Source organism: Tachypleus tridentatus, chromosome 13, assembly GCF_004210375.1.
Source record: "Tachypleus tridentatus isolate NWPU-2018 chromosome 13, ASM421037v1, whole genome shotgun sequence".
NCBI classification, from domain to species: domain Eukaryota; kingdom Metazoa; phylum Arthropoda; class Merostomata; order Xiphosura; family Limulidae; genus Tachypleus; species Tachypleus tridentatus.
In genome coordinates this window covers 76,542,286-76,569,773 of record NC_134837.1, presented here as the reverse complement: position 1 = coordinate 76,569,773, position 27,488 = coordinate 76,542,286, and the positions used below count along the sequence as shown (strand labels likewise).

At 34.9% G+C, this 27,488-nt stretch overlaps 1 protein-coding gene across 3 annotated transcripts; it reads right to left on the bottom strand.

The window, feature by feature from the left end:
- Positions 1–867: 867 nt before the first annotated feature.
- Positions 868–23,393, bottom strand: LOC143237231 (ras-related and estrogen-regulated growth inhibitor-like). Of its 3 annotated transcripts, none has more exons than XM_076476251.1 (4): positions 22,879–23,388; positions 4,860–4,916; positions 1,931–2,004; positions 868–1,714 (listed from the first exon to the last, which is right to left on the bottom strand). In XM_076476251.1, the coding sequence occupies exons 1-4, from the start codon at positions 23,060–23,062 to the stop codon at positions 1,292–1,294; spliced, it is 738 nt and encodes a 245-aa protein (XP_076332366.1). In that variant the 5' UTR covers positions 23,063–23,388; the 3' UTR covers positions 868–1,291. The 3 variants fall into 3 exon arrangements, with proteins under 3 accessions (XP_076332366.1, XP_076332368.1, XP_076332367.1); XM_076476253.1 differs by lacking the exon at positions 22,879–23,388 and adding an exon at positions 20,283–22,582; XM_076476252.1 differs by lacking the exon at positions 4,860–4,916 and having other exon boundaries at positions 22,879–23,393.
- Positions 23,394–27,488: the final 4,095 nt, after the last annotated feature.

Sequence of the window (27,488 nt, the reverse complement as noted above, 5' to 3'; positions counted from 1 at the left end):
GCATTTTGTTTCCTATCCGCACCTACCTGTTTGTGCTGATTAATATAATATTATAGTATCTTCTGTTATGTGTATTGTCCAAACCGGTTTAATTCTGCAATTTGAGTTTAGTCTACGTTCGGCCCCCCGCTAGTGCAGCGGTAAATCTACGGATTTATGACGCTAAAATCAGGGGTTCGATTCCCCTCGGGGGATTCAGCAGATAGCCCGATGTGGCTTTGCTACATACACACGCCTACGTTCGAATTGGTTTTATCTTATACTGTCTATACTTACTTCTGTGTATGTGTTATACGTAGGTTGAATGTTGTTCAAATTACTCTCACCTAACATCTTCTATTAGGTAAGTTGCCTACATTCATGTAATTCGATACCTACATACTATGTATGTCGTTCAAATGTTTTAATTTTACATATTACCATGATCTGTTTATATCTCCTATGTTCTTTTTCTTTCAAAACAAGCGTAGCAATCACACTACACCTTTAATATCATGCGTAGTTTAAATCCATTTCATAAAAAATAGTTATTATTATCATTGTAACTTACGTTTACACCAAGTTATAATTCATTATTTTTTACACCAAGTTATTATAATTTAACAACTTTTACTTCAAATGCTGTATAAATGGATTATTACGACTTATGTTGACGAAAGTATGTGAATAAAATACTCTTTTAAACACGTAAAATTGTTTTTGTTATTTTTAATAAGTCAGTCAGTAAAACTTGTTAGCTGATCTGAGAGAGAGAAACATTAAACATGTGACGTAAACAAACTTTGTACTTAGGTGCTAGTGCTAGCTATAAAAAAAAACAAGTACATTAATTTATTTGTAATTATAATAAAGCTAAGATGCCGCATAAAGTTTCCCAAGTTGCTGTTTTTAATTTTTTTCTTATGACATTTAAGTGTTTTCCACACACAATTGTGTACGTGTTTTGTACCACAGGCGACATCAATGGATGAAGTGAAATACAAATACCTCTGTATTTAATTTTCTGTTCGACACTTGGTCGTGAAAAGCACATACAAGTATATAAAAAGCAACTATAATAGTCACTTACAATGCGATCAAATAATGTATTTCTGTATTATAACACTAGAATTATTTTGTAGTCACCCGGTTGGCCAACGGTAAGTTTAAAGATTTACAACGCCAAAATCTGGCGCTAGTTACCTGCGGTGACTAGATCGCAAATATTCTATTATATATATTATTCCTAAAACAATAAAGAAACAAAAAAAATTACTGTGTCGTATGAAGGAAACTAATTAATCACATTATTTTAGTTTGTTAATAAACGACTCTTATATCGCCTGTGAACGTCTGATATAACGATTTCTTTTTCTAGTTTCAATGACTTAGGAAATATCCCTTTCTGTTCTTTTATCTTTCGAATATCCCTAAAAAGGCTTATGAAAGGTTCTGCTACCATCAAGTAATCTTCGGTTGCAGCAGTCTCAAACATTCGACAGTGCCATCTCTTGGCTAGATCTTGAATTTCCATAGAAGTAACTTCCCGCGCTTGGACCAAGTCGCGCTTTGTTGCTACAAGCACCACTGGTTTTTCTGATTCATTCAAGTGCTCAATTACTTCCTTAATTCGTACAACTTCTTTCAAAGAATCCCGCGATGCAAGAGAAAGCACTAAAATAAAACCATCGCCCCATCGGATTTGTTCCTCTCGCTTATGGACTGTACGCTCCACCTAACGAGTAAAATTAGCACTTAGAATAGTACTTTAACACGATTTATCTTTCTATATTTGTGCTTCCATGGATATTCTGGTTATGCTTTATTGACTGGTAACAATAATTGAAGAAACCAATACTAAAAACGAAACATAAATAATATATCAATAGCTACAAAACATATATTCACGTAAAATATATGTTTACCATACAAAAATAATTGAGAAACTTACCTTTCCAGCTGTGTCCATGATCTTAAGGCAGATTTTACGTCCATCGATCTGGGAGTTGTATGCATAAACATCTTCTACAAGAGTCAATATATATACATATATATATATGAAAAGTGAGAGACTGGTGTTAATTTGTATTTCATTAATAATTCAAATAACACCAATCTTATTACAAGAGACATAGCATGTACCTATCTACATGATGGAAATCATATATACGATGTATCGCCATCTATTGAATAGTACTACAAATAAATATCCATAAAATATTTCGCATTAGTTATTGAAGATTCAGACAATTAGAAAAATAATATTTGTTTGTTTGTTGGTTTTAATGGCCAGGTAGTTGGGGCGCTCAGTTTGTGATCTAAGGGTCGCGGGTTCGACTCCCAGTCACACTAAACATGCTCGCCCTTTCAGCCGTGAGGGCATTATTATGTGACAGTCAATCCTACTATTCGTTAGTTTTCGAAAGAGTTGGTGGTAAGTGATGATGACTAGTTGCCTTCCCTCTCGTCTTACACTGCTAAGTTAGGGACGGGTAGCACAGATACCCCTTGTGTAGCTTTGCGCAAAATTTAAAACAATCCCTATACTTTTCCCGTTCAATATTTCACAGATAAAAATCTTTTTTTTAGAAAATTTCAGTTTTTCAAGAAAATTATTTTAACTAGGTGTGACTACTACAATTAGTAATTACTAGCACAAACAGCTGCTCTTTGTAATTATTAATGTTTACTTAGTACAGTGGTTAATGGTGGAAACATGTTAGAATAGGACAAAGGAATATTGAAAGATTGCATTAGAAAGTGAATTATTAGAGAATTGATTTATATCCATAGGTATTTTGCATATGGGACACTGACTCATGACCCGGCATGGCCAGGTTGGTTGAAGCATTCGACTCGTAATCTGAGGGTCGCGAGTTCAAATCCCCGTCGCACCGAACTTCCTCGCCCTTTCAGCCGTGGAGGAGTTATAAAGTGACGGTCAACCCGACTATTCGTTGATAAAAGAGTAGCTCAAGAGTTGGCGGTAGGTGGTGATAGCTAGCTGCCTTCTCTCTAGTCTTACACTGCTAAATTAAGGACGACTAGCGCAGATAGCCCTTGTGCGCGAAATTCAAAACAAACAATCAAACAAACACTGACTCATACAGACAAAGTCTTTTGCGGCGGAAAATATTTTTCCAGTTTATTTTCTTAACAGTTAAAGAAGTTGTTGGAATTGAGAAGTGAGTTGAAACAACAAGAGCTTTAAAAGGTGCTCAGTTTTCATTAAATAAATAAACAGATTGAATAATAATAAAATAACAATCAGGTTTATGGTCTTCTGTGTAAGTAGGAAGGAAACACGAAACTTATAGAAATGTTTTAAGATCTGAAAATGATTATTGAGTATCGGAATATTTTCAAAAGCAAACTGTAGAGAAAATCCTGAAACTATAATCAGTTTACATAACAAGCACTAATATCACAGTACAAGAACAGATGGATAAATCAAAAATAAAGAATCCTTACCTCATATTGAAACTAATATTCAATACAAAAACACTTTAAGTGTAAAATTATACTGAAAAAAAATTAAGGTTTGATTATTTGTAGTTAAGCACAAAGCTACATAACAGGCTATTTTTTTTGTGGTCACACGGGTACCGAAACCTCGTTTTTTAACATTATAAATCTTGAGATTTACCGCTCAGCCTTTGGGGGTAAAGGTTTAAGGTATGATAATAAGATACGTCAGCAAATAAAATATTCTTAACATATGCATGACTTACAAGACTATATAATGTAGCATATGAAATTATGACATTTGTTTTGAATTTTCGCGCAAAGCTGCACGAGTCGAGCGCCTTAACCACTTGGGCATGACGGGCAAATTATGACGTAATTACTTCAGTATAACAAAGTACCTAATGTTTCTTGAGAAATATGAATCTCTATGTAATTGAGAATGAACTGTTTAATAGTGATAGACTTTGTTCTATAGTGGTATTTTTGTAGGTGTTAATCATGGGGTTTTGGGGAGAAAGGATAAGACAAGTCCTTTCCACTCTTGTTACCCGGGAGAAGAGGCTAGGATTATATTTATTTCTCCCATATTTAACAATTATATGATTTTTAGTTTATTATTAATTTCTGATGAAAACAAAATGGCGAAAAAGATGGAAATGTAATACACTATTCCTGCTATGACAGCAGCCATAAAATGTATCTTATTGGAAATATGATTAGATCACAGGGTCTAGTTACTGGTAAGGGAAAGAATAATGATGAATATTGGACTCATTTGTTTCGTGCATTTTTCTTTACACTTGATATTTGTATGAAAATGCCTGTTTATGTTTATACATGTAGAGTAGGTTATGCATCTACAACACTCACACATATTATTTTAATGTCACAAATTGTAATAACTTAGATTACAATAATCGTATCAGCTCTGTAGTCGCTAAAAGATATTAATTAGTGACTCCTGGACATTTTTAAGAGGTTCACCACCCCAACCCCCCTATAAGAAAACTTAAACGAATTCTTCCCCTCAACTTACAGCACAAATATGTTTTCAATCATATAATCGTTTAACTAGTTACCCCCCCCCCTCGGTGAACTCAGCAGATACCCCGATGTGGCTTTGCTATAAAATTAACACACATACACACACTTAACTAGTTCACCGCTGTAAATCTACAGATTTACAACGATAAAATTAGGGGTTCGATTTTCCTCCGTCGACACCTGACGTGACTTTTCTATATAAAAAACGCATACGTACTTATTTAACCACATACACACAGTTAGAAATGTTCAGAATAATAACTTCGTAAAATCTGATAGAATACACATAAGAATCATTAATTTTCAGGACAGTTCAGATAAGCAATGTATTTAGACTGAAATGTTGACAGTTTATAACTAAATCCTACCTGATGTTGGATCATACTCGTGAATGAATCTTTTGGTCAGGAAGCGAACAATTAGAGCTGCAACAGAAATAAATAACCACATGTATCAAAGAATGTGTTGAGACAACAATGTTTGCTATTACAAAACTTATACGTAAGTAGATGAGAAAGTTGTGTAACGTACACTTATAATATGTTGAACCAATGGTTACCATGACATGATCACATTCTATAGAGAAAGATTTCAACATTTATAAATGTACTTTACACCTCATTAAAGTTACAGATGAACAAATGGTAGGTGTGAAATTATAGCTCTCTATTACCATAGTTCTGTAGATGCACCATTTTTTGTCTATGAAATAATTTACTGTCTATTACTATTAAAGCAACCCTATAGTTACATTATTTGGTTGATATGATATCTTACCATTAACTTCTCTGTTTTTACTGTATCACAAGTAAGTACACAAGTTTCTTACAGAACTGACTCCAACATTCAAGATCAATTAATAAATGAAATCACCCTTTTCTGTAAGTAATCAAATTAAAGCAAAATTGCAGAAAGGGAAGTTAAGACAAATCACTTCGTAGTTTTGTGGAAAACTTTCAGAGAATATTATAGAGAATTTTTCCTCACATAATTGTTTTATTTATTTGGGATATTTGTGCTAGCAGTCCGTGATTTTAAACTGATGAACTACAAGTATAGCGAGGACATAGTTAACTATACCACTGACAGTAGCTCTAATATATTAGTTGGATTTGACTGTCTCTTAACATTTATTTCTAATGCTTTCGGAAATATTCATTTCTATGCGAGGTTTTTGTCTGTACTTAATTTGAAACGTGGAATTTTTACACATTTGAATGGAAACTTTAATTTGAATTTCGTAAAACGGATTTTACTTCTTCACGATGGTTTTGGTCTCTGAATTGAATACAAACAAAAGACTTCCAATTCTGTGTGGATAGTGACGCATCTACAGTTATGTTAGGATTCAGGTACTAGTGTAGCGTATCTTGTTAGAGTAAGACAATAAAGACCAAAATATGTTCGAAGTTAAGAGACTTGTTTCTCTCTCACTCTTGGTAACATTTATAACCATAAAATAGCTCGCATTTAAAATATAATGAACAACTTAGTGTTCTGTGAAATAAAAAACGAACAACTTAGTGTTCTGTGAAATAAAGAACGAACAACTTAAGTGTTCTGTGAAATAAAGAATGAACAACTTAGTGTTCTGTGAAATAAAGAATGAACAACTTAGTGTTCTGTGAAATAAAGAACGAACAACTTAGTGTTCTGTGAAATAAAGAATGAACAGCTTAGTGTTCAGTGTCTAAAATAAAACATAAAGAAAGATTTATACATTCTACGTGTATTTACTATGCTTAATATCTACTATGTAGTGAATTCTAAAGCTTCATCCTATAAATATTAGTTCATAAACACAACATAATAAGATTTTTGTTCAGGTTTGTTCGCTATAAAACAATGTAAAATCGTACATGTTCTCGTCAATTTTTTTTATTTTTTTTGTAAAGCCAATATTTATAATAGCTTGTTAAGTGAACCATGTAGTAAACATCTTATGTATTTAGAGTGCATGTTTAAGGTGTCATGGGAAGTGGACTTCATTGGTTTCAGAAAGTAGCATGGACTAAGATGCGCTGCACATAGTATGTTGCAGTTTAGGCTTGTATCATGGAAAGTACAACCGGTGCTATTTTAAGAGTGTTGGAAAACGTTATTATATGTTGCGTTTATATAAATGGATTCTACTGATGGTGCTGTACACCACAATGGCTGACATAATGAGACCTCACTTCGAGCATACGACTGCAGCACGAACAGTGATGTCATAGGTCATGGATAGCTGTTGTTGACAGCAGATTGGCTGGAAAGTGTAAATAGCTGAATGAATTGCTGCACACTTGTGTCACACCAGCACTCCACCAATCGGTGGATATGAAATTATGTACGTACAGAGTTTCTCTGACGGTGCACCATTTAGTGGATATGATATCATATAATGTCTGTTACCGTTAGAAATACTCTATAAAAACACCATTTGGTGGGCATAATATCATATAACCTCTGTAACCGCAGTTCGATATAATTTATCGTATTTCAAGTACAAAATAACTCGTGTTTATTTTAATACTTATAGCGTTTCAGTACCATTACCCTCAGAAATGAGCACGTTCATCATGCTTGGCCATTATTTTCCTTTGACGTCATTCTTGCTGACTTCCAACATGTTACTGAAGATGCAAGTCTGTTTCAACACCGTTCTTCAATCATATCTTTAATGTACCCGCTGCATTATTCAGTGCTATTGTAGTAATCGAGAAGCATTGGTGACAACATTGGTAAGTTGTAGTGTTGCCTCCTAGCGGTGTATTGGAAAATCAGAACTTTCCATTGTTCCTTGTTCATGTATACAAAATATATTATCCCTATGTTACACGACTCACCCTATAGAGTTTTCAAGTATTCTTACTTACATTGTATTCACACTGTATGTGGAATAACAGATTCCTGTGATACATATGAAACATTTCAGTATATATTTGCACGCATATCGATTATGTGCGATGCTACTTGTAGGCCTTGAATAAATAAGCATTTAAAGTTGAACGAAGGTTGATTGTCAACAAATTAAGCGAGTCGAAATGTACCATTCATTGAATCATTTTAAATAACTTTCCATAAGTTAAAATGAGCTTTCCATAGGTTTTACGATGCTATCTTAAGAAGTGGTGTTGTGCTTAAATATGTTTGAAGCAACATACGCGATCTTCGCATGAAGTTATCTCTTATTGACACGAAGTTAAAGTTATCAGCACGAGAAGCAAAAACAGTCAATATATTTAAAACAAATTGGAACGATAAATACAACGGTGCTTTGAAGCAATTCAAGCCTAATCTCAGGTTTTAACTCAATTACTGTTGCTCTATTTCAATATCAAAGTTTAACAAGTGAATCAGAAAATTGCACAAGAACAGCTGCACTAGTGTTCATCCCCAAATAGCTAGTTAAGTACCAGTAAATTATTTTTTCTTAGGACTACGTGCCAGATGTGTTAGCATAATACATATGAGATGCCATCTTGGTAGCGGCTGTTTAAGATCATACAATAAAATAAATTAGTAAAAACCTTATACCGGCTGCTTTTCACCTTATTCAATACGTTTGTCGTCGTCACCCTCATCTTGTGTGAGTCACGTTGTGCGAAACAGACATACCATCTTAAGCGTTCGAAATATTTGCGTATATAAAAAATGTTTCAGTGGAAAAAAATATTGCTTTTTTCTTGTCAAGTAACCATCTTTCTGATACTTCCAAAAATGTTCATTTCAGAGGGTAATAGTAATGTAATAGTAATGACACCCTAGAACTGTTAACAGGAGCATCAGTTTGGAGGAATTTGTTTGTTTTGAATTTTCGGGCAAAGCTACACGAGGGCTGTCTGCGCTAGCCGTTCCTAATTTAGCAGTGTAAGACTAGAAGGAAGGCAGCTAATTATCAACATCCACCGTCATCTCTTAGGCTACTCTTTTACCAACGAATAATGGGATTGACCGTCACATTATAACGCTCCCATGGCTGAAAGGGCGAGCATGATTGGTGTGACGGGGATTCGAACCCGCGACCTTCAGATTACGAGTCAAACGCCTAAACCGCCTGGCCATGTTAAGCCATGCGAAATACAATTTTGCCATAACGGGATGCAAACCAGGAAACTTTGAATTATCTGTCCAAACACACTCACCAGAAGACAACACCAACCCGAACTGTTTTACTAAAAAAATATGCGCCTGCGTTAATAATTTATTCAAATATTGTTTATTATTCCGAAACAGTATCATAAAAAATAAAATACAAAATATCACACATTACTTCTTAAAACGTCCCCCGCTAGTACAGCGGTATGTCTACGGACTTACAACGCTAAGCTCAGAGGTTTGATTCCCCTCGGTGGGCTCAGCAAATAGTCTGATATGGCTTCGCTGTAAGAAAACACACACACACACACACACACACTTCTTAAAACAAAGAGTAGCTTAGAAGCAGAAGTTATAAAAAATATTATTTTTACATCTAAAATTCAGCTTATCAACTAAATGGGTTAAGGTTCTGTCATAAAAATATTGTTTTAATGACAACACAGCGTTTTATTGATTCAACAATAATTTCTACAAATTAGTTTAACTAGTTTTCGCCGATAAGACTGAGTTCACAGTAGATGTTAATAAAATAATTTCATTTATTATTTTTTCGAACACATAAACATAATATCACAAAACTGAACTAAATGAGTTACTAAAACACTCAATGAAATAATAACTCACCATATAATTGATATTCGAAATCGTTGGCAGTTGGTGAAACTCCGCAATTACAGTATTCAGATAAAAACAAAGACAATTACACGTTTCAGAAAAACTCGTCCCACGCTGGTACAGTGGTAAGTCTTCGAATTTACAACGCTAAAATTAGTGGTTCGATTTCCTTCGTTGAACTCAGCAGATAGTCAACTGGGGCTATGCTATAAAAACACACATACGCAAAAACTTCATCCGTTAACATGATGATGGCTTTACTGATGAAACAAAGATCGTTAATAAATGAAGCTTTTGTGAAATGTATATTTGTTTTCTTTTCTTCAAGTATGTAATTACTCACTACTTCGTCTAAAATGTAATATACAAACTAAAAATCGATAATCATTTATTATGACTCTATTTCGCGTCCTATTTTGCTCAAACTGTTTTTCGAATTTTGAAGAAAATTCCAAACATCAGGCTTATATGTGATGTCAAACCTCCCTCTTGTAAAACAACAATATAAACACACTAAATATAATGTGTGTTTTCTTATAGCAAAGTCACATCAAGCTATCTGCTGAGTCCACTGAGGTGAATCGAACCCCTAATTTTAGCGTTTTAAATCCGTATATTTATCTCTGTGCCAGCATTGGACTAGATATGATACAAACATCCAAAGTAAATCTACTCATTATGTAGGTTTGCGCCTTACAACAAACAACCATAACAGCAGTATTTTGATTACTTGGACATTCTAAACAATTGAAAACTCTAACGTTTTTAGTTTATTATTTTTATGACAAGTAAGTTAATCGATTGTTTGAATGGAAAATAAATGGTAATGATTGAAAACATAAATTTTGGTCAATAGAATGTTTTCGTGATATTAATTGATGTAAGGCTTTCTAACTAAAAATAATCTTGATAATTAGCAGCATTACTGTGCATACCTATGAATATTACACTCATTAAATCATTAATTAAATGGGGTGAAAGAAGTACAAACAAAATTGTGAATAATAAAACCAAATATTTACTCATTTATTGTCATTTTAATGTTTTTTTGCTGTCATGATTTATGGTTAAAAGACTGGATGGTCATCTATCCTTTATCAACTCTGCGTGTCAGTCATTGCGAAAGGGTTTTTAATGAATAAATTAATGATTCCATTCCAAGTATAACTCTAGAAGTAAATTTGTCAAGGAATGCATTAATGATTTCTTTCCAAGTATAACTCTAGAAGTGATTTTTTCAAGGAATACATTAATGAATCCATTCCTAATATAGCTCTAGAAGTGATTTTTTTCAAGGAATTCATTAATGATTCCATTCCTAGTGTAACTCTAGAAGTGAATTTTTCAAGGAATACATTAATTATTCCATTCCTAGTACGGCTCTAGAAGTGATTTCAACGGAAAAATTAAGCTCTTAAGCACGTCGATTTACTTTTCTGTAAATCTTATCCGAAGCCAACTTCTTAGTTGTTGTCACATGTATTTTAAAAGCGACGACACTGTAAGACCTTTGTTTAGATCACTTCTTTTACTGGATTCCGCTCTATTGCACTTCAAGTAAATCATCTTCATTATTTTGCATTTCCATCCATTTTAGTGGACTGTTTGTTACCTTCTGGTTTTATACTTATCATATAGTCTCAGCTGTCAAAAAATGTTTGGAATAAGTCTAGTCTTAACGTCGGTTATCCACTTTGTGTAGAGAAGCTTTCAATAGTAAAGATGACTTCCAACTTCTGTCTTGTTGAATCTTTATGACCACTTTTCGCAACATTCCATTTTCTGATTCATCTCCTGTAGCAATGAAATTCTACAATGAATTCACTAATTCGTGAAATGGTTTCTTCAAACACTGCATACTCTGCTTCTATTGGACAGATGAGCTATTTTCATCTTTAGAATATTGTGTTCTTAGTTAACCAAAAATAGATAACTCATCACAACTTCGAATGCAATTTTCATGTTATCCACTTATTTAGTAATTTCATTCTGCGTTTCATCCTAAAAAGTAGATCTCTTCATAATGCTTTTGTTTGCCGTTCCTGCCCATGTGCCCTTTTAAATTTCAGTTAAAATCCCTTCTGTCCTGTTCTTTGCTTCTTCCATTTTGTGTAAAGATTTGTATAACTAATCCTTTCAGTTCCTCTAAACTTCAGTCAGATGAAGCTGGTGTTTCCAGACTATTTGATGTAGCAATTTCATTATTCTTGCATTTTTAATTTTTGTCTGTAATTTTGATTTATTCAAACTCCATAGGCATCTGAATAGCTTCCTTTTAAAACGCACACCGACTTTGCTTTAGTCTAAGTCACATATTCTCGTCCATTCTATCATTTACGAATTAACTACATGCCATAGATTCCATCATTTTACTTGTATAAAGCATCTAGATAAGTGTTTGTTTGTTTCTGAATTTCGCACAAATATACACGAGGGCTATCTGCACTAGCCGTCCCTAATTTAGCAGTGTAAGACTAGAAGGAAGGCAGCTAGTCATCACCACCTACCACCAACTCTTGGGCTACTCTTTTACCAACGAATAGTTGGATTGACCGTCACATTATAACGTCCCCACGACTGAAAGGGCGAGCATGTTTGGCGCGACGATGATGCGAACCCGCGACATTCAGATTACGAGTCGAATGCCTTAACCCACCTGGCCATGCCGGGCCTCTAGATAAGTGAGCAAGCCTTCTCACATCATTAGCAACTTCAGTTAAAATGTTGACTTTCCTCCTTATTCAACTCCTAAACTCTGATTGAGATACTCCCTTCTGATTTAATACTCCGAATTTAACTGTAAGACAGCCACCATCTCCTGATAGCTGTTACAACTTTTGGACGTTTTAATTTAGCAACAAAATGAATAGATTCCTATATTTCAAAATTGAATTAACACATTAACGAACTCTTATCAAGTAATAACTTATTATTGTAAACGCAATGTACATTAACTTTCTAACAGACTGAAAAATCAGTGTTAAACTCCTTTAGCCTAACTTGGGGACCCGGTATGGCCAGGTGGTAATCTGAGGGTCGCGGGTTCGAATCCCCGTCACACCAAACATGATCGTCCTCTCAGGCGTGGGACCGTTATGGTGTGACGGTGAATTCAACTATTCGTTGGTAAAAGAGTAGCCCAAGAGTTGGCGGTGGGTGGTGATGACTAGCTGCCTTCCCTGTAGTCTTACACTGCGAAATTAGAGACGGCTAGCGTAGATAGCTCTCGAGTAGCTTTGAACGAAATTCAAAAACAAACAAACAAACATGTTAGCTTTCCATGCTTTCGGTTCATATAAAGGCAGTCCTTTTCAGGACTATAGGGCCCGTCATGGCCACGTGGTTAAGGCACTCGACTCGTAATATACTAAACATCCTCGCCCCTTCAGCTGTGGGGGCGTTATTATATATGGGCAATCCCACTATTTATTGGTAAAAGAGTACCCCAAAGTTGGCGGTGGGTGGTGATGACTAGCTGCTTTCTTCCTAGTCTTACACTGCTAAATTAGAGACAACTGGTGCAGATAGCCCTCATTATAAAAAAACAAACAAATTCATCCTCCAGCATATTATTCCTTACTGCGTTATTAAAATCCACTGTTTGGCTTCCATCTTATTCTGCATCTTTAACATTAGTTCCTTATGAACAACCGTTTTTTTAAATTATTCACTTTTATTTTGGCTCTTAGTTAACACTGTCTGTAACCTTTATTGACTTCCTTCTGACAAGTTTGTACCGTCAAATTTCACTGTTTCATTTTCTAATATTTGTTTTAACCTTGTGAATATCCTGTTTTACCACTGTTTCTGTCTCTGCCCATCCTTTCTAATCTAACTCTTCCTTCTTTGAGTAATGTGACTGTTTCAAACTCCCATCTCCTCGTTACGATCTACTAAGTGTAATTAAACTGTTTGCTCATTACTGCTATAATTACATTAATCGCTACTTTTCAAGTTATGCTCAGTAATTAGGAGTTCTGCAAATATTTTCTAAGCAACCTCAACTATCACAATATAAAACAACCAAATATTCTCGCTATTAAAAGTTATTACCGACAAAGATTTTATATTGAAGTAGCTTTAACTGTGGTGGTAGTTAGTTATGGTTGTATAATAACAATATTCTGTAAATTGTCAGTATTTACATACAACATCCAGAACAAGATTTATAATAAATAATTATCATAGATATAAGGCTCATTAAGGTCATAACATACTAAACAACAGCTGTTATTAAAAATCACTAGCCAAATACCACTAATTATTAAACAAGACACCTACACACGTCAATAATTACGATACACACCTATTATTCAATAATCAATTATAAAGACGAGCAAAATAAAAGAAAATGCAACTGTTGTTGTTGTTTGTTGTTTTTTGAATTTCACACAAAGCTACTCGAGGGCTATCTGTACTAGCCCACCCTAATTTAGTAGTGTAAGACTAGAGGGAAGGCAGCTAGTTATCACCACCCACCGCCAACTCTTGGGCTACTCTTTTACCAACGAATAATGGGATTGACCACCCCCACGGCTGAAAGGGCGAGCATATTTGGCGCGACGGGGATGCGAACCCGTGACCCTCAGATTGCGAGTCGCACGCCTTAATAAGCTTGGCCATGCTGGGCTGAAAATGCAACTGCCCTCAAAGAAAAATCGAGAAATTAAACTACACAATACTAGGAATGTTTCAACCAAAAATATTTGAAATTCTTTAGACTTTAACGTAAAAAGAAAACAATAACAAATCACCCTGTGTCGGATTGTATCCCTACACACTGGAGTAGAGACATTTGTTAATTAAGGCCCTCAGCTGGTAGGCCCGTGCCTAACATTCTCTCACATTGAACTCATCCCTCACAATAAACGTTAACACTGCCACTCTATATACCGCTCTCTGTGCACAGCTATGAACGGCATTCAACTTCAAGTCTATGATTTTTGTGGTGGAATAATGCCACGTGAATGCGTGTGACTTTTTCTTTTCTCAGCTTCTTCTCAGTTTGCTTTCTTTGAGCGGTTTATGACAGAGTTAGCCGTCTGAGTCACAGGTTTTGCATGTTTTCAAAGCATATCTTTAAACAGCCGATTTGGATAAGTATTTGCTGGTTCGGAACTGTTTCAGCTTTCAGTTTTAGAATGATATTCAAGTAAAATTAAAGTAATAGTTGAATAAAGAGAACACATTCCTAGTGAACGTAGGATAAACAGACCAAATCAGATTACTAAGCTAATGAACTGCCAGAAACCAGTGTGTACCTTACATATAAAGTTAAATATATGTATAAACAAGCCTTCACGTAGAACTGTTCAATGGTGTTTTCAATAGTAAATGGTAATAGTTTATTTGACACATTTTCTACAAAGGTACACAAAGGACTAATTCCGTTAGCTGTTCCGAATTTTGAATTGACACACCAGAAGAAAGCACCCACCGCCGACTATAACCAAAAAGTGCGATTTAACCCTCACTCTAAAACTGGGCCCTTAGTCTTAAAGTACAGAGCGTGGTTTTACAAACACGAATCATGAATTCTTAGATTCAAAGTTCAAGCACTAACTACTTGGCAAAATGTGTCCTATCAACTGTAAATACACTGAGTATTGATTTCTCATATCACGTATCTACCTTTTGTTGGTCATCTTATGGTAATGATTTTAGTGACAGCTATGATAATTTCTACCTAAAAGCAGTATATCTTTACTAAAAGGTGTTCATTACCACCTATACACAGTGTATTCTTACTAAAATGTATTCATTACCACCCACCCACAGTATATCTTTACTAAAATGTGTTCATTACCACCTAAACACTGCATATCTCTACTAAAAGGCGGTCATTATCACCTACACACAGTACATCTTTGCTAGCAGGTGTTAATTATCACCTGCATGCAGTACATCTTTGCTAAGAGGAGGTTCTTTGTTAGTATTCACCATAGTGTGTCTAGCGTTAGCAAAATTATTCGTATAAGTAGTAAAAAATATATATTTTTAGTTTAAAAAATCACGACATTGATGGCAGTAAACATTAGTGTCTCATGCTTTTATAAGAATTTAGGTAAATATGCAAACCCCGCTTTAATGGTTTTTGTATAAATAATAAGATTTTGGACTCATAAGCAAAAATTTTTAAATCAGGTATTTACGTTTATTTTCTGCCTCTGACAGGTACCACTGGCAGTATATGTACCACACTTTGAGAAATACTGCTGCTCAGGTACTAGAAAATGGAGTCTCAGTGACTTTCATGAAAATTTGGTTCCAGAAAAGGTTTTTTGTTGTTTTTGTTTACCTGACATGAAGGATTTTGTTGTTTTTGTTTACCTGACATGAAGGATTTTGTTGTTTTTGTTTACCTGACATGAAGGATTTTGTTGTTTTGTTTACCTGACATGAAGGATTTTGTTGTTTTGTTTACCTGACATGAAGGATTTTGTTGTTTTTGTTTACCTGACATGAAGGATTTTGTTGTTTTGTTTACCTGACATGAAGGATTTTGTTGTTTTGTTTACCTGACATGAAGGATTTTGTTGTTTTGTTTACCTGACATGAAGGATTTTGTTGTTTTTGTTTACCTGACATGAAGGATTTCGTAGTTTTTGTTTACCTGACATAAAGGATTTTGTTGTTTTTGTTTACCTGACACGAAGGATTTTGTTGTTTTTGTTTACGTGACATGGAGAATTTGTTGTTAATGTTTACCTGACATGAAGGATTTTGTTGTTTTTGTTTACCTGACATGAAGGATTTTGTTGTTTTTGTTTACCTGACACGAAGGATTTTGCTGTTTTTGTTTACGTGACATGGAGAATTTGTTGTTAATGTTGTTTAACTGATATGGAAACTTTTTGTTGTTGTTTACCAGTCACAAAGGATTTTGTTGTTTACCTCACATGGATACTTTTTTGTTGTTTTTTTACGTGACATGGAGAATTTGTTGTTAATGTTGCTTACCTGACACGAAGGGTTTGTTTTTTTTTGCCTAATATATTAACAATTTAAAGGTGTTCTTAGATATTTCTAGTCCAAACCATTAACTTCAAAGTGGTGAATTTTGCTGGCAAAATTTACTTAATACGACCTGTAACAAAGAATCGTTGCTACGAAATCGAAAGAAGAAGGGTAATATTCAACCATGTCTAAAATAATGTAACATACAGTTTTCTGTGGTAATATTCAACCATGTCTAAAATAATGTAACATACAGTTTTCTGTGGTAATATTCAACCATGTCTAAAATAATGTAACATACACTTTTCTGTGGTAATATTCAACCATGTCTAAAATAATGTAACATACAATTTTCTGTGGTGAGATTCAACCATGTCTAAAATAATGTAACATACAGTTTTCTGTGGTAATATTAAACCATGTCTAAAATAATGTAACATACAGTTTTCTGTGGTAATATTCAACCATGTCTAAAATAATGTAACATACAGTTTTCTGTGGTAATTTTCAACCATGTCTAAAATAATGTAACATACAGTTTTCTGTGGTAATATTCAACCATATTTAAAATAATGTAACATACAATTTTCTGTGGTAAGATTCAACCATGTCTAAAATAATGTAACATACAGTTTTCTGTGGTAATATTCAACCATGTCTAAAATAATGTAACATACAGTTTTCTGTGGTAATATTCAACCATGTCTAAAATAATGTAACATACAGTTTTCTATAAGCATCTGCTGAAATAAACGTAGAGTATAAATGTTCACTGACATTCTTGGGGAACATAGTAAACTAAAAGATAGTTGTTCAGTTAATCAGTGATGTCGAGAAAACCCACTTGTAGAGAAATATATATGTAAAAACGGTTCGTTTGGATTGAGAAAATATTTTACGATGACCGAAGAAGGTCGAAACGTTGTTCGCTCCTCTACGTAAAATATTTTCTCAATCCAAACGAACCGTTTTTACATATATATCGTTCAGTTAATGTTTTTCTTCAACGATGGGAACAGTTAGAAAAGCAAGAAGCCATTGAAGAATGGCTGATGTCTCTTCAATAATGTGAACATCCAGTAAACAATCTGAAGAGGGCTGTCTAACATCATTCAATTGAGGCCAAAATGATTGATCTAGAAATTTGAAAATGGGTTAACAAGAAGTCGTAGAGAATTCCTTGAACCAACATTTTCTAATGATTGAACAGCAATATTTCTCAAAGTGTGGTATATGTACCACCGATGGTACCCGACAGGTGCAGAAAATAAACGGAGATATCCACCATAAAAGGTTTGTCCCTAAGCCTAAAATCGTCTCATTGACACGCAGCCTCACCAACAACGAGCCTGATACATCTGTCCCACCGTCTGGCCACAAATAGTTCCAACCCTCGTACTTACCAATCATCAACTTGATTATTTCCAGGTAGATATGAATGTAATGATTATTACATAGGTAGATATGAATGTAATGATTATTACTTCACAGTTACGTTTATTTGACAGCATAATAAAGGCCCTTCAGTGGCTTAGCGGTATATCTGCGGGCGTACAACGCTAAAAACCAGGTTTCGATACCCGTGGTGGGCAGAGCACAGATAGTCCATTGTGTAGCTTTGTGCTTAATTCAAAACAACAACAACAGCATAATAAAGACTATAAATTTCTGTACACTTTTTCTGTTTCGTTTTGCACATGATGAACCTTATTACGTGACTACTTTACACCAAACATGCTCGCCCTTTCAGCTGTGAGGGCGTTATAATGTGACGGAAAATTCTATTATTCGTTAGTAAAAGAGTAGCCCAAGAGTTGGCGGTAGGTGGTGATTACTAGCTGCCTTCCCTCTAGTCTTACCCTGCTAAATTAGGGACGTTTAGCACAGATAGACCTAGAGTAGCTTTGCTTGAAATTCAAAACAAACCAAACCAATTACGTGACTGATGTCCCTCCTCAGACAGGAGTCGGTCATCGCTGACTAACCTCCCAACACCGATACCCCCGATGGTACACCGATAAGACTGAAATCTCAAAAGTGATACACAGATGTTTGAAGTTTGGAAAGCATTGTTTTATAAACGTGTTTTTATTATTATTAATTTTAACTTAAAGGCTTTGCTTTACCACAAACACCAATCAAATGATGTCTAATATCGTTTTAGACCCAATATCTAATTTGCGAGAACGTGATAAAAAGGTGAGCAGCTTCTCTTGGTCTGAAACCAACACGAGGAGGTTTTTAATTTCACCTTCAGCAATCTTTAGTTAATTTGAAGGTTCGTTGTACAACATAAAGATCACATCTTTATTATTATCGCATAAAGGTGAAGTTACTCGTATGAGAGCAATATTTTATATTGTGGAACATTGCAAGGGTTAGTTCACGTGGTAAGGTGCTACTAAGGTTGGACCGAGCGTGGCCCAGTTATTAGTTTGCTGTACTGTACTGAAAAAAGAAATCACGCTCTTCATATTGGTGTATTATGTGCGTTAAAAGAGTAATAGTCAAATCATACTATTTCATTAGAGTAGTCATCGAGTTAAAAGAGGGTGATGTTGAATAGCTGCCTTTCCTCCCCATAATCTATCACTTTAAAATTAAGTACCATTAACGAAGATAGCCCTAGAACAGCTTTGCGTAGAATTCAATAAAACAACAAACGACAACTGTATAATAACAGTTGTCAAACTGGTGCTCAGGTCAGGTGAATTATTAAGATATAATGGATGTAGAATCACTAACGACATTCTTACAATATACGACAATGTTGTAATGCAGTGTTATACGCAAAACATAACTCCAATTTATCCAGTTATAAGGATAGAATTTAAATCAGTGATTCATTATACAAATTGTGATTATCCAGGTATAGGAAACTTTGTTTCAGTTAAGATTTAATAAAAACCGTCCTTTTCATCATAGCATCATTACCATTACAATGTTAATGACCTTTCTTTTATAATGTTGACCATCTTTCCGTTACAAAGTTCATCTGGAGAATTCAGATAAAAGCCTAAAACGTGTCAGTAGTGACTAATTTTATTAGAAAAAGTAAGGGAGCAAACCATGCTATAACGCTTTACAAATAATATTACAGAGAAGCAATTATGAAGTCCAATAGTGGTCTAATACCAGCATAATGTAAATCAGAGGCTTTTGTTGTGAAGCTATACAAAGAAGCTATTACAGAATGTATTACCAGCATAATGTAAATCAGAAGATACTGTTGTGAAGCTATACAGAGAAGCTATTATGAGATGTATCACAAGCATAATGTAAATCAGAAGATACTGTTGTGAAGCTATATAGAGAAGCTATTATAGGCTGTATTACAAGCACAATGTAAATCAGAAACTATTGTTGTAATGCTATTCAGAGAAGCTATTATACGATGTATTACCAGCATAATGTAAATCAAAAGCTGTTGTTGTCAAGCTATACAGAGAAGCTATTATAGAATGTATTTGTTTACTTTCTTGCATATGACAAAAATAAACCACGTAATATAAATCTTATTTACTTATCTTCTGTGTTTTCTATTATAATGTTTTATATAATTAATAAGTTAACCCTTTACTTACTATTACTTTTGGTTTATTGATTCTACATTTGTAATACTTGCTATTGTTAGTGGACATGATGAATCATAAGATGTCTCAGCCTGAGAAATGTATTGCCACACTTTAAAACTAATAATATTTAGAATGTGAAGACGCAAAAGACAAAAAGTCACAAACGTTGGTCTCTTTATTAATTAAAAGGTTTCCCTTCTTAGGTTTAGCATGTGCATAATCATGTTTTGTACGGGTTTTCATGTTTTATGGTTTTATTTTGAAGAGTATCTATATATACAAAATTGACAAGGAATAAAACTCTATGTAACAAAATATATTTATAAATAACACTATGTATTAAAATATATCATTAATAACACTATGTAACAAAATATATAATTAATAACACTGTAACAAAATATATAATTAATAACACTATGTGACAAAATTTTATTTTTTCTTGTTCTTGGGCAGAAAGTGTTATTTCCCAATTGCTTATGCCTAAAGTAAATGGAAAATACCTATTTTTCGCTTTAAAGTTTGCTTTTGTGACCTGGATAATAAAGTTTTCATATTTACCTATTTTCCAGAACATTTCACGTAGATTTGGTGCTGGGTAGCTGATAGAGAATTTTCAAGAACTTTCCAGAATGTTGTAGAACTTACAAGAATTTACAAGTGTGCAAGTCACAAGTGAAAGGAAACGTCACCGACATTTTTCAAGCTCCTTCACTAGTCAAGATGGGCTCTGCTTCTGCCACAATGTATCCAGTCTGTGCTAGGCAATTGGAATTGCCCGAAACTTGAACGAATGGCGCTTCTTCATTGATAGCTCATCCAGAAGCCTCAAAGCTGCGCTGTTCCATAACGGGAATAAGTATCCGTCTCTTCATTCGTAGCTCATCTGGTGCATTCCTCTTGAGGAATACAACAGCGTCAAGATCTTAGCTAGAAGCCTTAAAGTATGATGAGTATGGCTGAGAGGTTATCGTAGACTTTAAAATGGTGGCATTTCTGATGGGTCTCCAAGAAGGCTTTACCAAGTTTCCTTGTTATATTTGCCTTTGGGACAGCAGGGACACCGCAGCGAACTACAGTAGGAAGCACTGGCCACAACAGACCAAATTTTCTGTGGGGAGGTACAATGTCAAGCGTGAGCCACTAGTGGACCTCAAGAAGGTGTTGTTCCCACCACTGCACATAAAATTGGGTCTTTTGAAACAATTTGTCACAGCTTTTGATAAGGAGTCTGCAGCTTTCAAGTACATTTGAGACTTCTTCCCTAAGCTGTCTGAGGCAAAGGTCAAAGCTGGTGTCTTCGTTGGATCACAAATGAAGAATATCCTGGAGTGCACAGAATTTTCCAAAAAGCTCAGTAGGAAGGAAAAAAAAAGCTTGGGACAGTTTTTTCGAAGTGGTTTGGGGCTTCTTGGCCAATCACAATGCCGAAAATTATGTGGAACTGGTTAAGGCTCTGGTGAAGAGCAACGAAAAAATGGACTACAGGATGTCCCTGAAAGTCCATATCCTTGACGCTCATCTTGATAAATTCAAGAAGAACATGGGAGCAGACTCAAAGGAGCAAGGCGAACGCTTCCAACAAGATATATTGGACCTTGAACGCCGCTACCAAGAAGCATATAACAAAAACATGATGGGAGACTATATTTAGGGGCTGATACGTGAAAGTGATTTACATTACAGTCGCAAATGTCGAGAAACTACTCACTTCTAAACATTTTTATTCACTTTTGTACAACTTTAGTATAAATACATGTAAATCTTGATTCATATGTTGTTTTATTCAGACCTTATGTAAATGTGTAAATTTGCCCGTTTTTACATAGAAAATAGGTTAGTTTCTAAATGTCATTATTCAGGTCAAAAAAACAAAGTTTGAAGGGAATAATGGTCATTTTCTGTACTTTTACAACATAAGCAATTGAAAAATAACACATACTACTCAGGAACAAAATATGTGTTACATAGTGTAATGATTATCTTAAGATTTTGGACTTTTGGTGACATCTGACTTATTTATTTATACATATGTGTGTACACAGAGGTGTAACAAGACTTGTATTGAATTTGAAAATAGAAAATCCTCCCTCACTCATGACCTGATGGTAACTTTAAGGGCATATAATACTAACATCTTAAAATTCAGGACAGGATCTTTTTGGTGAGAACAGCACATAGTCTATTGTGTAGATTTATTTTTGAAAAAAAGAAAAGGAACTAGAAACTGCTGAGAACTGAAATCAGAGTGTTATGAATGTTTAACAAAACCAGGTTACGGAATGGGTCTGAGCTGTATCTTTGTACTTGGGGATTTTTTCTTTCCTGGCCTCGGATTGTTTGTTTGTTTTTTAATTTCGCTCAAAGCTACACGAGGACTATCTGCACTATCCGTCCTTAATTTAGCATTGTAAGACTAAAGGGAAGGCAACTAGTTATCACCACCCACCGCCAACTCTTAGGCTACTCTTTTATCAACAAATAGTGGGACTGACCGTCAGCTGAAAGGGCGAGCATATTTGGTGTGACGGGGATTCAAACCCGCGACCCTCGGATTACGAGTCGAGTGCCTTAATCACCTGGCAATGCTGGGTTTTGGCCTAGAAGACGTGGTAGAGACACGCGATGTATTTTTAATTAGCCAAACAATTTTAAAAATTACCATTGCACTTTCAACAATAGATCCACTTCCTTCTCACTTGTACTGGTCTGACCGAATGGTTAGCGTGCCGAACTGCGAATTTGCCTTCGTTTGTCAAAAGCTCGCGCTCCGTTGTATGTGCGTTATAAGAGTGGTGGTCAAATCCCACTATCGATTAGAAAGGTTCAAGAATTGACGGTGGGTGGTGTTCACTAACTTTCTTTCTTCTAGTTTATTAGGAACTAATAAAATAATTAGGAACTGCCTGTGTATATTTTCTCACTGCTACAAATTCATTTACATACATTTATACTACGGAACAGAATTCTAACGAAGTTGTTAAAAAATGGTTGAGCACGATCTAAAATCCTATGTAATATCATTTTGATATGTTCCTGTGTAATATCATTTCTAAATTATCTCTGCAAGCAACACCCGCACAGACATATAATTAGTAATCAAATAAAATATGTTGTGTTCTAAGCATAGGGAAATATTTAAATTCGTGAGGGTTACCTGATTTACCAGTCCCGTCTTTACCAAAAACCACAATATTTACTGTATGAACATCCTCGTCGACTTGTGTGGAGGACACAGGGTTCGGAAGGGTATCCTTACTGTTCGAGATGGGATCTTTATCGCAGTTATTAGTAGGTGCTGACATGGCAACTGGTTTGTTTTCTTCAGAGGTAGTACTCATTTCCCAAGGTAGCGTCAAACCAGGTTTCAACTGACAGGGCCGTCTGTGTCACTCAGAACTTTCTAATCTAAGCGTTAGGTCGAAATATTAAGCAGTCTGATTTTGGAAAGGTGCCAGCGTTAGATAATCAAGGTGTTTTATCCTAAAGGAAGATTTGACAGATCAAATACAGAATGAATCTTCGAAATAACGGTGGACACAATTAACTGCGAAAACCTCAAGTTCCGAGCGGCTCGTCGTGGTGGTAGGTGTTTGGAACATTCCTCGGTTACACAGACAAATAGTGTCTTCTGAGTCTTTATGAAGGAGCTTGGCATTCGCCTACCAGCTATGTATAGTCCGGGTTGAGAGTTTCGACACACACCCCTCTTCATCCTCTTTCCCAGCATATCTTCCTTACGTCAGCAAAAACAAAGAATGTCAGTCGAACAACCATAAGTTCAAAGACACTGTTGTTAGCTTTAATTAAACTCTTTCTCACTTGTTTTCATGATCAGATGTCAGAGGGGCGTATTAAGTATACAAAGTTGAAACTTGTGATACAGTTTCAAACCATTATGATCAATCTTATCCACGTCCATTTTCGTTCATGTTTTGTGTGTGTATTTTCGCAATGAACGTCACTGTTTACAGACAGACATGTAAATCGTTAGTGACAAGTTATGAAAGCGTTTGTTTTAATCATTAGAACCGCATGTAAATCGTTGATTGAAATAATATATGTTACTGGTGAATATAAGTCTCGGTAACTTAAGGACTGTATAACTTTCTTTTTAATGAGGGTTGCTATGTGTTATAATGTGCTCGAATTTAAAGATAATGTTTCTATCACACCAGTAAGTTAATGTTGAATAATAGTAAATACTTTGTTGCCCTAAATACTAAACTCAAAATCCCTAACTGTGTTGATAAGACATTATTAATAAAATCAGTATATTATAACAATAAGTGAATACTAAACTGGATAAAAATATCGAATGAATTCTTTGTTGAATTTCACATTACATTATTCGAAGGATATCTGCGCTAGCCCTTTCTAATTGATAGAATAGAGGAGAGGTAACTGCTCAATACCATCTACCGCCAACTGTTGGCAAACGAAAAGTGGATTGACCACCATATTATATCTCTCCCATGGCTGGAACGAATCCATGGGATTCAAACTCGCGCCCCCAGGTTCCCAATCTTTTACCACCAAGCCATGGCAAGACATAGCGAAGGAATAAAATTCTAAATAAATTCTATGATGTGAAGTTTTTAAAGGGCACATGGTCTGGGTTTTCTCAATAAACACAGATAAATAATTTTAGGAATTTTCCAGCTAAATATCAACACGTGTCATCACTGTATGATAACATCTTAGTTTACCCAATAAACCATAAAGTGCCGAATTCATAACTTATTGAATCAGGTGAATGTTAACTTTCTTTCCAAATGTACATGTTGTTACTTTCACATACTAACACACAATCTAACACGTACAATCGAAGTTTTCAGTTATGCACCATCTGGTGATGACTAGCTGCATTCCCTTTAGCCTTATACTGCTAAATTAGGAACAGCTAGCGCAAATAACCCTCGTGTAGCTTTACGCGAAATTCAAAACAAACCAGGCCTAAACTACCACTACTGAATAAGATATTGTTCTTCGAAGCATTTTAGCTGCTGACCATTTCCATCATCCAATATGGGGGCTCGTTTCCCCTCGGTGGACACATCAGATAGCCCAATGTGGTTTTGCTGTAAGAAAAACACCTACACAGCCAGTCTGGAATAATTATTTATTTAGTTAGTAACGTTGCGATAATTTTTAGAGCGAAGCCACACTGGGCTATCTTTTGTGTCGTCCGCGCGGAATCGAGCCTTGGATTTTAGCATTGAAACTCCACAGACTTTCTGTCGACCCATCAGAAAATACAATGACATTTTTCCGCGAACTTAATTTAATCGGCACGAAAAGAAAACCAGCAGTTATAAAATTATTTTATGTAAAATTATATATTTATTTTTGATATTATCCGTTCAAATATATACTAATTTTCTTAAATATTACTTCTATTTTAATATTTTTTTTATTTATAAATGAAATATTGTAATCCGTTTTGAATTTCTTTTTAATGAATTTAATGAGCACGCAGTCTAGGCCTGGCATAGCCAGCTGGTTAAGGAACTCGACTCGTAATCCGAGTGTCGCGGGCTCGAATCCCCGTCATACCAAACTTGCTCGCTCTTTCAGCCGTGGGGGCGTAATAACGTGACGGTCAATCCCACTATTCGTTGATAAAGGAGTAGCCCAAGAGTTGGCGCTTGGTGATGATGACTAGGTGCATTTCCTTTAGTCTTACACTGCAAAATTAGGGATTGTTAGCGCAGATAGCCCTGGTGTAGCTTTGCGCGTAAGTAGTCTATTCTTTTGAATGTTCTATTTTTTTTATCATTTTCGCTCTTTTAGCTGTGTGGTCGTTATAATGAGTAGTCCGAGAGTTGGTGGTTGGTTGTATTGACCAACTACATTCCCCTAATCCATCACTTCTAAATTTGTGACGACTTGCACAAATAGTTTTCAAGTTGCTTTTCGCAAAATTCGGCAAAAATTGTAGATTTTAAAAATTATTTAAACAATTCTTTCAGAGTTTCTTAACACTTAATATGTTTTCGTCTGTGGTATTTATAATAAAAGACGTGGGAGTATTAGGAACTAAGAACTATATTTCAAAATGTGTTAAATAATTTCAGAACAGGCGTTACAAGTGGAATGTATACTGCAAATGCAGTTTCTTCTACAAAATGTGATCAGTTCTACACGAAATTTCCAGTTTTTATCAACTCTATACAAGAATAAAGAGTTGTAAAACTAGAACAGCAACAATATAGGCATGGAAGACGCCATGTTGTATTGATACACATAGACGTTTATATCACTTATATCCTCTGATGTTTTTTTTTCCAATTCAATGTGTTAAAAATCCCATTTTGATATTAATAATTTCTTCTTCCAGGTATGATGAATCTTTTATGTAAAATAACTATTTAGTAATTTAAACACATTGCTATTACTTGTTTGTTGAATTTCGCGTAAAGCTACTTGAGGGTTATTTGCGTGAACATTGACATAATAAAAATGCGAATAATTTTTTATAAAGTCTACAAATGTTTCTTATTAAAACAAAAAACAATAAAGAGCTATTAAACGGTTTTTTTGTAAGAAAATATAACAAGTTAGCCAATTAATGGCACAAAAATAGCAAGATACGTATCGCTGGCCAATGAATCTTACAAACGTTATAATTAATAGTAAATGTGGATCTAATAAATGCGGCACTTCATAACTTCTATTATAAAGTGATACTTGATTTTTGACAAAGTTAAGACTATTGGTAGTAAGACGAATTCCCTTACTGACCCTCATGCTATCTGTGGTTGTTTACAGGCACTGTAAACACGCACTTTAAATGCTACTTTAACACTCTCCTCGCCGATAACTCCAAAATTGTTAATTGCTGGTGAATCATTGGGATACTTCAAGTCTTATTGTCATATTTAATCGTATTTGCTATTCTGAAATGAAATGTATAACGGTGGCTTTGGCATTACTTATTATACATGACAGACATAAATAATGTCAAAGCTGAGATTGTGGATAGTGTAATACGGTAATCTTAATAAACTAAAATTCTGTGCTGGTTACTGTACGTACCATATAAATCGAAGACATTTGAAGTCCTGTTTCTTTAATATTTTAAACAACTGGCCACTCTGTTAAGTAAAATATTGTTGTAACGAGTTCTATCATTGATTATATTATTTTAGTTAATATAAAGTCAAGATCAGTCCACGTTACGATAAAGAATTATTTGTTTCTTTAATAAAAGATTTCCACAGCAACGTTCACTCGTGTAAAGTTATTTGTAGATAGCGTAACCTCACATCCATGTCTCCACCAAAAAGTCAGTTCCCAATATGCAGTGTTCTTCCATATCGATCATCCACATGTCATCACGTGGTAAGAATAACTTTTATTTTTATTTTTTAATTTTTTCTAGAACTTCGTGTCCACTTGCTGTTCACAGCAATCCATTTACTTGAGTCACTGACGGGGGCACTTTCCTACCCTTTATTACCAAATGAAGTTTCACTGTTGTAATAACTGTAGAACTAGTGTCAATTAACATGTCACAAGGCATCTCGTTAATAAATCCATGGGCTGGTTGAATAGTTTCTTTAACTAAAGAGCAACAGAAGTATTTTAAATTCTCTCCATAAATTCAACTATTTATTCATTTTCACAACATCTGCTGAGCTCTTTGTTGTTCGTTCAATCTGGTTGGCCTCGAAGACTCGTCGTTAGGGTACTGTTTCCATGGCGTTTTAACAAATGTTGATTCCTCACTTTACAGCCTCGACTATAATAGCCAAGATTCTCACA